Source organism: Solea senegalensis, linkage group LG20 (assembly GCF_019176455.1).
Source record: "Solea senegalensis isolate Sse05_10M linkage group LG20, IFAPA_SoseM_1, whole genome shotgun sequence".
Lineage (NCBI taxonomy): Eukaryota > Metazoa > Chordata > Actinopteri > Pleuronectiformes > Soleidae > Solea > Solea senegalensis.
The window spans coordinates 922,703-935,670 of record NC_058039.1 but is presented as its reverse complement, the minus strand read 5'-3'; the positions used below and the strand labels follow the sequence as shown (position 1 = coordinate 935,670).

Sequence of the window (12,968 nt, the reverse complement as noted above, 5' to 3'; positions counted from 1 at the left end):
CCAAGTTCATTATGGAGCTTTCTAGATCATTGTGTATACATCGATTTTAAATGATTTATGTACTATTACTACTATTAATGTACTATATAATGTAATGTCAGTAAAGGCCACACTATTTCTACTATTTATCTGCACATGAGCACACCTCTCCTTTTAAACACAAAATGATACATGACACTAAATACTAAATACACTTCTTAGTCTGTGCACCCTTATTGGGATAATTGTGTACATCACAACAAACAACATTTGTTTTTTTTCAGTATTGAAACACACACACACACTTGATTCCTGATTTAACTTTGTTATACGTGCACTACATGTTAATTTACTGTCCATGCAATGTGGTCGGATATATAGCTACGAAGGAGTATTAGGGCCAGCCAAAAAAATAATAAAAAAACAGCCAAAAAATAAATATGGCGCAAGAAAAAAAAAAAGTCAGGCAAATAAAAAAAATAAAAAAAAATCTGGCACAAGAAAATAAAATAAAAATCAAGCATAAATATTAATTAATTTAGAAAATATCAAAGTACTATAGTCGATGGCCATGGCTGCCTCTACAGACACGTTGATTAATAATCGGCTATAATAATAAGGAAATTCTCTCTCTTTTGACTCATAAGTATTAGGACGCTAAAGAGACTGTCGGAAACTTGGTTTGTTCAGGAGGATAAACCATACAAACTTGGAGGAGGTGGCCGCATTCGTACAAAATGAAATAGCTGGAATGGGGCAGATGCCGGGGTACCGATGGTTGCACCTGCGTGCGATGCAGACAGAGAAATAAGGCAACTGATCAAATTGTTTCATCCTGTCGGTGTGGAGCTCAGACAGACGCGGCGTCTGAGACTCTGTCATGGAGCCATCAGTCACTTTGTTGTGGTACGTGGTCAAACCTCTGGAGTTTGTTTTTTTTCCGCCTGGCTCTTTTTTTTTTTTTCTTGTGCCAGATTTTTTTCATTTTTTGCCTGACTTTTTTTTTTTCTTGTGTCGGATTTAATTTAATAAAAAAAATTTTCTTGTGCCGAATTTTTTTTTTGTCTTGTGTCGGATTGTATTTTATTTTATTTTTTTGCCTGACTTTTTTTTTCTTGTGCCAGATTTTTTTTTCCTTTTTGTTGCCTGACTTTTTTTTCTTGTGCCGGATTTTTATTTTTTTTTTCTTGTGCCGGATTATTATTATTTTTTTGGCTGGCCTAATACTCCTTCGTATATAGTTGCCTGCAGTAGCTGCGCGAAGCCTCCTTGCTTTGCTCCCCTTGTTTTTAACGCTGAAACCCAAACTGTGTATTCCTATCACCTGCCCTCTGTGAGCGTGTTCATTAACCTCAGATTTCTGTAATGTAGAGCCCTGACCTAAGTGACTGCACACTAACTGGTCTCTGTGTATCAGACGGACGCTCTTGCAATGTTAAACAGAACAAAAAACTAACCAGAATAAGTGAAGAGCTTACTCATGCATGGCCACTGGTTTATGCATGTGTGCGTGCCCCACTCTGTAAGGGCGTGCACTTTCAGACTCAGGTTGTCAGGTTGTGAGGTGATTACCCGAGGTCTTCAGAGGATGAGCGAGGCCGTGGCCTTTAAGGCACAGCTCAGCGTGAGGTGAGGCAAAGCTCCACCGACAGGCAGGATTTTCAATTTTTCAATCACCCTGACTGCTGCTGCGGACAATCACTGTGTGATTGAAAAAGTTTGCTCTTAAAAGTTGCAGCATTCCTGTTCTCTGTGGTGTGCGACCTCTCCGCTCTGATCTGTTTTGTGACCCCTCGTGGGAGACTGGAGCTTGTGTTCACGCTTGTTTGTGACATTGAGGCATTCTAGGAAGGTGGACAAGGATAATTGAAATTCCTGTATGTATGTGTGTGTGTGTGTGTGTGCAGGTGAACATATGAGCGTGAACATGTGCTGTCTGTGTGTTTGTGTGTGTGTGTGTGACTGATTGCTCAGATAAATAGCAGACACAAGAGGTCGTGTCAACGGAGCCAGTTGCTTTCGTGTGTGTGTGTGTATTTCTGTGTACCATGGCATGTGCATATGTCTAATGGCACTCACTCAGTTTTACAGCTTCCAGACCCAAAGGCCCAAAAACACTGTCGACTGCAGACTCTTGACAGCGACGCCAGCTTATCTGTATCACTACACACACATACACACGCACACACACACACAAAGCACTCACGCACATTATTATGTAGCATGTAACCTTAAATGAGTTGGACACACAGTCCCACTTATGACCGCACTTGTTTTGCAAAATCATATCACTAGCATCTACACACAGATACACACACACTAGGAAGCACTTAAGGAATGTTGTGTTTGAGATTTTAGGGAATATGGTTATTGTTTTCCCAGAGTTTGATAAGAGGACCCAGGTCGCTCTTTGGTGAGTGCATACAATTCACTTTAAAAATGTTTGAAATAGAAGCCATGAATTGTTAGCTTAGCTTAGCGTGGAAGTTTATGGAATTTAGGAAGGTTGAAAGTCCCCTCCTTGTCCCTCCTAAGGACACACTGGACATTAAGCATAGTAGAAAATCAAAAGGAATATTTGAAGAACTAGAAAATTCCACGGCAAAATTTCGATCGTGCCAGCTTCTTGCTGCCAATTTTGGGTGCATTTAACCTTTAAAACATGAAGCTTTTACATTACAGTACATTTAGACTGGGGGTGTCCAAACTTTTTTTAACGAGGGCCAGATTTGATAATGTGAAGATGTTCGGGGGCCAATGGTCACTTCACACCTTATTTTAACAGTAACTTTTACATAAAAATGCACTGTTTAATCCCGCTGGAGCGCTCACTGATACCCTGTCTGTCACTTGCTCCTCACTGCCTTCATCTGTCTGTAGCAATATTTAGCGGGATGCACAGATTTGATTGGCTTTTAGTGGCATTACGTGGGATGGCTTAACTCGAATGCAATTAGTCAGTGGATTTCCTGATTCGCTCAACCAGTACCGTAAAGTCTAGAGAAGCTGCGCCGGTCAAAATAGAAGCACCCCGTCGACATTTAAAATACTTAAAGGTGACATAGACCGGAAGCTCCAATTAACGCTGCGTTTGTGTGTGTGTGCATCTGTGTCATTACCTTGTTTATGAAACCCTAAAGTTTCAGAAAAGTTCAGCCACTGCTGAGAAAATAGGGTTGTATTGTTTTCCTGGGCTCTGCGAAGCGGATCGGCACTTCCGTATGTTGATGTTGTCATCAGAAATCCTCACCACTCTTCTCAGCACTGTAGCGCCTCCTGGTGCGGGCACTAGATGAGGCACATCCCGTTGCGTACATTCAACCGCAGAAGAAGAACTACTCTCGTTGTAGCTGCTGAGATGCAGAGCATCCACCGTGCCAGAGGGGGAGCTGTGTATCTGAGAGCTGGCCTATCTATTATGTCACTTCCAGGTACCTGGCCAATCACAGGACAGTGGGAAAGCTCTCGTTGGCTGGCCAATCACAACACAGTCCACGTTCTGGGGGTGTGGTTTTGGTCTGAAACAGCGTGGCTGATGAGAGCGTCAGTGAGGAGATATTTTGATCGGCTCGTTTGCAGCGATTAGGAGGTTTTTAACCATGAAAACAAGTTAATATACGTAAGTAGACCTCCATAACTAGCATATATGTGTGATACAAGCATTCTATGTCACCTTTAATTAATTTATTCACTGTAGGTCCAGGTCCATATAGGAAGGCGCCTGGGGCCGGACTATATGACTTTTTTGACCCATTTTGGACAACATACTATACTATGACTTCTTTGGGTGATTTTGAACGACATACTATACTATGACTTTTTTGACCCATTTTGGACGTCATACTATATTATGACCAGTTGGAACAAGGGCCTTTCTGCATGGAGTTTGCATGTTCTCCCCGTGTGTGCGTGGGTTCTCTCCGGGTTCTCCGGCTTCCTCCCACAGTCCAAAAACATGCAATGTGGGGATAAGGTAAATTGGACACTCTAAATTGACCGTAGGAGTGAGTGTGAGAGTGAATGGTTGTTTGTCTCTAGTTGTGTGTCGCCCTGCGATGGACTGGCGAACTGTCCAGGGTGTACCCCGCCTATCGCCCGATGTAGCTGAGATTGGCACAGCACCCCCCGCGACCCTCTGGTGGTTGATAAAGCGTATAGATGATGACTGACTAACTGACTATGTTATGACTTTTTTTAACCCATTTTGGATGACATACTATACTATGACTTTTTTGTCTAATTTTGGACAACATACTATACTATGACCTTTTTGACAGACTTTGGACGACATACTATACTATGAAAAAATCTTAAAATTATGAGAATAAAAATATTATTTTCAAGCAAAATGTCAGATGTTCAGCTGCAACCTGAGGAGCGTGGAGCAACCATGTGACGTGAGACACCACATTAGTATCAGTATCAGGGCTTTGAAAAGATTATGTAAGAAACTGTGATAAAAGAATCACACTGACCTTGAGGTGTCTGTGTTCAAAGAGGTTTGATAGTTTCTCAAGATTCATAATAAAAGATTTTCCAACCAGAAGAATCGTTGAGCCAATGACAATAAAGGCTTTCTACTTCTGTCAGCACAAGAACGATTCTTGTGATAAACTTATTAACTGCAGCACAGATCAGAATTGATGTGAAAGACATTTAAAATGCATTGTCATTAATAACTGGATTCTACCTTTAATGTCGACTAGCGGAGCAGGGAATCTAACCCACAACCTTCGTAAGACCACTCACTCTACCACTGACCTACCGTCGCCAGTGTTTTCCTCCCTCATAATAAAAGTGTTAAAAACCCAAACGCAGTGTTTGTCTTAATAAGCTGAGCTGACGCTGCACTGACATCACAGCTATTTAAACTTCATTTTCAGTCAATAAGTCAATCGTTGGTGCAGAACATGCTGCACTGTCACACACACATATATTATTTTCTGCGCCTTGACTGGAGTTATTTCCCCAGGAGATGGTGGAGTTCTGCAGCCCCAAACCTGGCTTTGATGGACAGAACCTCAGCTGTGGAGCTCTACTGCTGCAGGAGGATGAGATTAAACAAACAAACTTTTGCAGCAACAAAATACCACAGGTATGAAACAAGAAACGCAGAAGAGAATGAATTAGAATAAATAAGAACATACAAACATAGAAATGAACCTTAGTTTGATCATTTGACCAACACAAGCCAGCAGCTCCTGAGTCACAGTCAGAAGAACTAAACTCGACTTAAGAAGCCGTCAGACAATTATCGGCCGGGACGATTATTGGGCATTTTTCTTAAGTTATTACAAAGTGCAAACTGTGGCTCCACTTGAGATTGAAAAACTTTATAATTCTTCATGAATGTTTTGATATATGCTTTAGCAAAAAGAAAAATACAATTTCATTATAAAGAGACTTTACAATGAGTGGATTATTAACTCTAAGTATAAAATGAATCAATAGTGAGGTATTTCCAGAATCTAGTCATCGTTTTGAGGATTTAATTATTGTCGGGTTTCTTTGCTCCGTAAAACAAAGACGTCAATAAAACTGAATGATTTTAGTTTGTGGATAAAACAAGACACTTCACAACATCACCATTTCCAGGTTTGATAAAGACTGACATGAAGATTAGAAGCTGTAAAACCTGACACCAACTCCACACAGGAAGCTGACAATATGCTACGTGATGATAAATGTGATGCAAGAGAAAAAAAAGAAAAAAAGAAGCTGATTAATTATCCGCATGGAAAACACACACACACACACACCGCGACGCACACACACACACACACGTACGACACACTGACTGTGTGCAACAGGAAGACTCATGTGAGCTTATTGAGGCGAGAACGTCGGAAGTGAGAAACAACGCGTGGGACAAGATGCTCACACTGTTCAGCTTCTCTTATTGTCCGAGTTAATCCCACTAGATTTTAGAAATAAAAATAATGAGAAGGACAAGGATCTTTATTAGAACTGCTGTAATTATTTCTCTCCACAGAACATTTTTGAGTGAAAACGGGAAAAAAAAACTACAAATCAGAACTGGTGAAAATGTTATGAAATGTGGGAAAAACACACCAAAAAAAGAACCCTGGGATTTTATTGTAAGACTTGCTGTTTGATCCTAATCTGAATACGTCAGCATAATATTGTAATATTGGACTATTACTCTCACTATAAATATTTCAAGAGATTGTGTTTGTGTTGTTTTTCTATCTGTCTGTGAGCCGCACAACTCAGAGAGTAAACGACAGATTTAATTGGGATATAGGATATGATATATATATATATATAATTTATAAATTTCTAAACAGTGGGACAGTGAGCGGCCTTTTGTTTGTGTTTGTGTGTCTCTCGTTGATACGTGTTATTTGCAGGACTTGTTATGTGGTCTGTTAGATTTCTGCGTTGGATTAAAAATGTATGACCAAAGAGAGACTTTCATGAGTCTGAAAAAGAAAAAATAAGTTTGCACATCCCTAAAGTTGCCCCTGAGCTGGCAGCTGGTATAATTAGAAACTAATCTGAAATCTACTGTTCCCTCCACTCCACTGCTCTTGTTGCTGACACAAAGCAGAAAGCTGAACAGCATTTTAAAGCTCCGTGCACCAACTGCAGCCTGGAATTAAGTGTTTACAATAGAAGAGTCTGCTATTTACAGACTTCCTCCCAATGTGTCTTCCTCTACGGGTTTGTCAAAAAGCAATCTCAGTCTATAATCCCACAGGAGACCACACCACCCCTAGTGGAGGAGAGCTGAGACATTCTCCTCACACGTGAAGTAAAGTGGACGAGTGTGTGGAGATGCAGGTGTTTGCCTCACAGAGATACTTGAAGTTGTCTGTGGTGACGTCACAAGCGTAAGAACGGAGGCTGGGCGCTGTTAAGCCCCGCCCCGCCCGATGCCTCCAAAATATCACAATTATCTCCATTTACCCCCCACAGACCTCTGCAAACCGAGCAGAGCCCCCCTGTGTCTAAACCCTCCTCGACCTCCTGTGGTGCGCAAACTATCCAAACCCCACCCTCTCCCGTCTCAGCTCCTAACCGCACACGTCTAGACGACATATCCTCCTCTTCCCCAGATTCCGTCACCCCCGTGGCTCTCATCAGGACGGAAATTAAAAACAAAACAGGAAAAGAAAGAAGTTAAGGACGAGAGCTTGAGATGTTTGAAAGAGTGATGAAACCTCAGCTGCTTTCCGTGCAACGGCAGGTTGGCAGGTCACAGCTTTGTGCACTAAAGGCAATTTACAACAAATGGAGCAGCGGATGCAGAGATTTAAGAGTGGGTAAGCAATTCCAAAAAGCTGGGGCCAATGTGGAGGGACGAGGAGGAGGAGGACGACGACGAGGAAGAGGAGATGGAATCCTCTCTGGTGTTTATAAAGAGCTATTTCAAAGAATTTCACATTTATTCAGACGGACAGCGTCTCACACACACACAGCCAAGAGTGTGGCACCACCCACAAATATGTGAGAACGCACTTTGTAGTGACACATATTCACCAGGATGACACTTTCAGTGAGAAGTGAGAACTCGCATCATTAGAGTTCCACACACACACACACACACACACACACACACACACACACGCACACACACACACACACACACACACACACACACACACACACACATGTTGATCCTTTCAACACTTTTAATGAGAGTCTTGTTCAGTTGACAGTGACAGGTTTGTGTCTCTGTAGAAACCACACGCTGGACTTACTGGACACTGACTGGCAGACTGTGACACTTTGTGTCCACATATGTTTTACCCTCATTGAACAGCAGAGAGTCGTTGTGATGGTTCAATGTCTCGACCAATGTCTCGACCAATGTCTCGACCAATGTCTCGACCCGGAGTCCAACCAATCAGGAGGTTTCACAAAGTCCGAGCTCTGGTGACACAAATGAATTGTTTCACAGGACTACACACACACACACACACACACACACACGCACACACACACACACACACACACACACACACACACACAAAGCCAGGTACTAGCGATGCATCAATAGTGTTGATTTAGACAAATTTAGAAATAGAGGTGATGGGTTCAGTAAGATTAGGTTGAGGGTGAAACGTCTGTGACAGAAGCTGAACTCATTATAACATCATTTAAATTCATTATTTTCAAACTGAAATTGCAATTTGAAACTACATACAGTTAGTTTTTGATAGTTTTATGTTGTATGCACAGTAAAGTGAATGCATACATTACAGGTTTGTAACAGAAACATTCTTGTGGCATGACTTTTTAAATGAAGCTTTAGATTATAAGATTATAATGAACTGCAATATCTGTCAGAAACATCTAAATTACTACAAAAACATAGTGAAATATTAAGGATTTTTTGTTTGTCCCATGACTGTTGGGACAGAAAGGTGTTAAACAATGATACAACAACGTCTGGCAGCCAGAAATGACAGAATGATCAAAGTATTGATCAGAATTTTTAAAAGGCACAAACATCAATAGCTCTAGTTTCTGTGTCATTTCATTTCCAGACTAACAGCACAGAGGAAAACACAAGGAGCAGGTCTGTGTCTGAACATCTGAGCTCTGAGAGCTTTGATTGCTCACTGCAGGTGCGTTAAGGTAAGAGTGCTTTTTCATTGTAGCTCAAGAAGATTGAAAAATGACTCTGGCTTCTTATTTATATGGACGGGTTTTCTTAGTTTAGCCGGGAGAGGAGAGGAGAGTTGTTTTGGGAGTCCAAGGTATTAAGTCCCAACTTAAGACCCAATTTAAGAGTCAAGTCACAGACCTGCACCACGTAACTCTAACTATAACTGCAACACAAGCCCATAAACACTAATGCACCCAGAAGACGTGTGGTAATTATGATTTAACAATAACTTTTAAAAGCAGATACTAGTAAACGGTGCATAAAACGCCAAAGTTGAAGAGGTGCAAGCATTGACTTCACGGACTGTTTTAGTTATTAGTCTTATTGGATCAGCCTCTTGAATCACCTGACAAGAGGGAAAATATACAGCTGCTTTCAGAAATGTGCTTGAATGTCACTCCAGGCGTCTTCCTGAACTTTTCCTATACTCATATTTCTAGAAACTGACATCGCCTCCTGCATTTTTCATATGTGAGGGGCAAACCAATTCATTTTTATTTGACATTTAACAGGGAAAAAAACAACATAATGGAGGCAAAAATATGTATATGGAGGTATATTGTACGCGTGTGTGCAGGGGAAGAAGCTCCTCAGAAATGAGACTGAAAATCAACAGTCCAATTATGAAAACCCTGCACGCTTTGTACCCACGAACAATGAAAGAGGCCCAGGCATAAGAAGCGGTTTAACTCAAGCGTTTGTCACAGACAGACAGGTTGACATTAGCAGATGGAGACCGAGTCGCAGGCAGCTGAAGATTTGAAAAACAAATGACAGACAAACGCCTCCTTTGCAATTTATCGTGGCATCTGCTTCCAAAATAGCCATCAATGCAGTGCATGTTTGTCATGTTTTTAAATCCACAGTTTATGTGTGTGTGCTCTCATAAATTTGGCCTTCCACTTTTCAAAATGAGAAACTTTAAGTGTCACATTAACATGCCAAACAATTGAGACAGCGAAAATGATCGTCAAATCTTCAGAGAAAGTTGAAGGAAAGTAAACTCTAATCTTATCCTAAAGCCATTAGCTGCCATCTAAAAAGAAAAAGATTGGTACCGGGTTCTCTCCAATCCCTGCGGTCCATAAAATATTCACCTGTTACTATCGGCAAGGTGGCTGGGCCCCCGCAAGGTTATTTAAGGCCGGGGACAGAGACGCCCCCCCCCCGAGGGCCAGTGGGCGCACAAAGTCACACGGCCTCAATTAATCTCTGTCAGCACTTGGACAAAGTGACCTATACCTGTCCCTCCTCATGATGGGGTTTAATGGGAGTAGGTGGATTGGACTCGGCCGCCGTCATCCACTCAATTTATGGATATCCTATAGGAGCTGCTGTGCTGAGCCTGGAGGTGGAGTGAGGTATTGATTTGTCAGTATGGAATACAGGCATTAAAGAGTTAGTTTAAAAGTCTATTACTCAGCTGCTCTTGTGACTAGAGTCTCTGCCAAGGAAGTGTGTGAGAACTGACATCATGTTTGAAATCATCTCTTTCTCTTCGTGTCGCTCACAGACCTTGTTCAGACCGGGCATTAAAAGCCGTCCGGGGTGATCCAATCATGGGCAGATCACAGCAACTTCTCCAAAATGAGATTTGGAGGTGGTTTGATGATGATGTCATCATTTTTTTTACCATAATAACCAGCCTCAACTGCTCCACCCACGACCGTCAGCTGATTGGGCGACAGTAAAACATTGCGATCCCGTGGAAGACGAGGCAAACGCCCGCAGTCAAACTGAGCAGAAGAAAAGAGCTGCTGGATGACCTCCTTTGTTGTCTGTTGTGTCGTGTTGCCATCGCACCAGTGCGACATCATGCTATGCATCATGTACCATACTGTACCATGATGGAAACATACCATAATTAGCTCCTTACATTTACTTGCAGCAACAGTCACAATATTACCACTGTCATTTTATTTTACTTTATTTATTTAATGGTCCTCTCACAATTGAATGACTGAGGACTTTATTTTAACACCAGGCCACGGTCTGCACCTCCTGAGCAGCATCAGCTTGCACCACCACGCTGCTCCACCACGCTGCACCACCATGCTGCACCACCACGCCGTTCCATTACATTACATTATTGCATGTCATTTAGCGCGCTTTTATCCAAAGCTTACTACAATGGAATCAAGTACAATTAGCCAGGGTGGAATCAACTTGGCGACCATGATGATGTCTTTGGTACACAAGGTAGGGTCTTAACCACTGAGCCACTCCACCCCACGCTGCCACCATGCTGCTCCACCATGCTGCACCACCATGCTGCACCACCACGCTGCTCCACCACGCTGCACCACCATGCTGCTCCACCACGCTGCACCCACAGCCCCCCATCATTACACTGTAGAGAGCCGACTACGCAGACACACAAACACTAATAAACAAGATCCAGGAATGAGGTCAGTGCATTAAGTGAAAAAACAAGCTCCTCCCAGCCTCACACATGCACCGCTTCAATGGTGAATGTTTGTCTTTGCATGTTTGTGAGTCACACTGTGTCTGTTATCTACGCGTGACAACATGATGACCCCCCCGGGACCTCGCTGCAAACTCTGTGAAGGAGAAACTGAGGACATTTTGCTCTGTAATGATGGACCCAGAGTTTGGCACAGAACAATGTCCTTTCATAGACGACACAGTGGAATTAAACCGTGTTTGTCACTTGAAAAAAGTGTTGGACACCATCACATCCAAATAATAGCCTGCCTGTGGAGAAGGGCACGAGGCAGGCAGCAAAACTACGCCTGAAGAAATGAATTAAAAAACAGGAGCTACATGCACTGCATCATTATGTCTGGCTCTCACTCTCTCCTGGTGTCCACTCACAGTTGGAGCTGTGCCACCCCACAGAGGGCGAGCCTCATGAATGAGTCCTGCATCATACTACACCTCATGTTACCATCACAACTACATTTGAGCAAGTGGCTGAAATTCTCAAAGCGAGGTTGCCTTCAATACACTGCGGCCGCAGTCACATGGAAATAGAAAGTTCTGTGTATAATCTTCTTCGTTTTTAAAAAGGTTTCCTTAAATCTGGTTGTATACATGGACACACAAGCGTGGTGTGAGATTTGAGATTTCAATGCTCCCAAAATACTGATTCCATGTGAATAGAACAAATGTGTTTATCTGCAAGTGCTGTGGCTCGTATGCAGAAAACGAGGGGAGAGTCAGCTGGAGATGCTGAGACACGCAGCGGTTGCTTTTTTTATAACTGTGTGTGTTTTTCTAATCCACTTATGTTCTCCTCCTCAGGCTATCACATATTGAAGTTCCAGAAGCAAGCGTTACATTAGGTTAACCTGCCTGCTGATGCTTTATTCAAGCAGAGAGCCCAGACACAAGCAAAACAATCACTCACTCTCACAAAGGTTACAGGGATACGGTAAGAGGTTGATTTAAAAGACATCAGCATTGGTGGACATTACATGGCGATGGCTGCATGGTGGCTCCGTAGCCATGGTTGCTACTGCTATTAGTAAGCCGAGCACAAATGATGTGTCAAATGCTTATTTAAAGCCCCGTTTGGTGTGTGTATCTGTGATTTTCTCCTGATGAGTCATAACAACAATGTTAACAGTTTGTAGACTCCACAAATGAAATGATGCAGACCACTACTGGATCCATAAAAGTGTGAGTAGTGTGAGTAATGCAGAGCTACCGGCATGCTCAGCTCAGAGGTGCATTCAATGAACCTCATAAATCTATTCTGCAAACATACTTGCAGTCCACTCTCAGGTTTCGGGTGGACAATTCATGCTGGTGTGAATTACAACTAACAGCTAAATAGGTAGTTGTTAAGTTAAGTTAAGTTAAGTTAAGTTAAGTTAAGTCAGTGCTATTTAAGAAACAAACCTGTTTAGTTTTCTTTTTTTCTTTTTTAGAACTAGAATGGATTTTCCTACTGCACATTTCTTGGAACATCATGATATTGACTGACATCTCTTTCATTTCTAATGTGTTGGGCCCCGAGAAGATTAGTTACAAGGAGTTGTGCATTGTGAGCCCCCAACACATGATTCGTACCTACAACCGAGTCTGAGAGGTGATAAGGCTGATAAGGTAACCTTGTTCCCTAACTGTTATTTTCAACATCAATGAATCTGTCAACATTGGATTCATTCAATGTAAAAATTGTGAATAAAATGTCTCTAAAACATCAAAATGATGACGTCCTCAAATGGTTTGTCCACATACATATTGTCCACATAGATGTTGTCATAGAGGAACTCAAAAACTATAACATATTCACATTTCATGGCTCTCAAACATTTACCATTTTAGAGGGCGCTCTCCTCCGTACTACTCACCACTGTCTACATTCCACCAAAAGCCAAGGCAACAG

At 42.1% G+C, this 12,968-nt stretch overlaps 1 protein-coding gene across 1 annotated transcript in view; it reads right to left on the bottom strand.

Annotated features, from left to right (window-relative positions):
* LOC122786792 (exostosin-1c-like) overlaps positions 1-10,428 on the bottom strand; it is a 46,348-nt gene extending 35,920 nt beyond the window's left edge. The window contains exon 1 of the mRNA XM_044053289.1: positions 10,187-10,428. Within this exon, the coding sequence (XP_043909224.1) occupies positions 10,187-10,428 (242 nt within the window). The remainder of the gene's footprint in view (positions 1-10,186) is intronic.
* Positions 10,429-12,968: the final 2,540 nt, after the last annotated feature.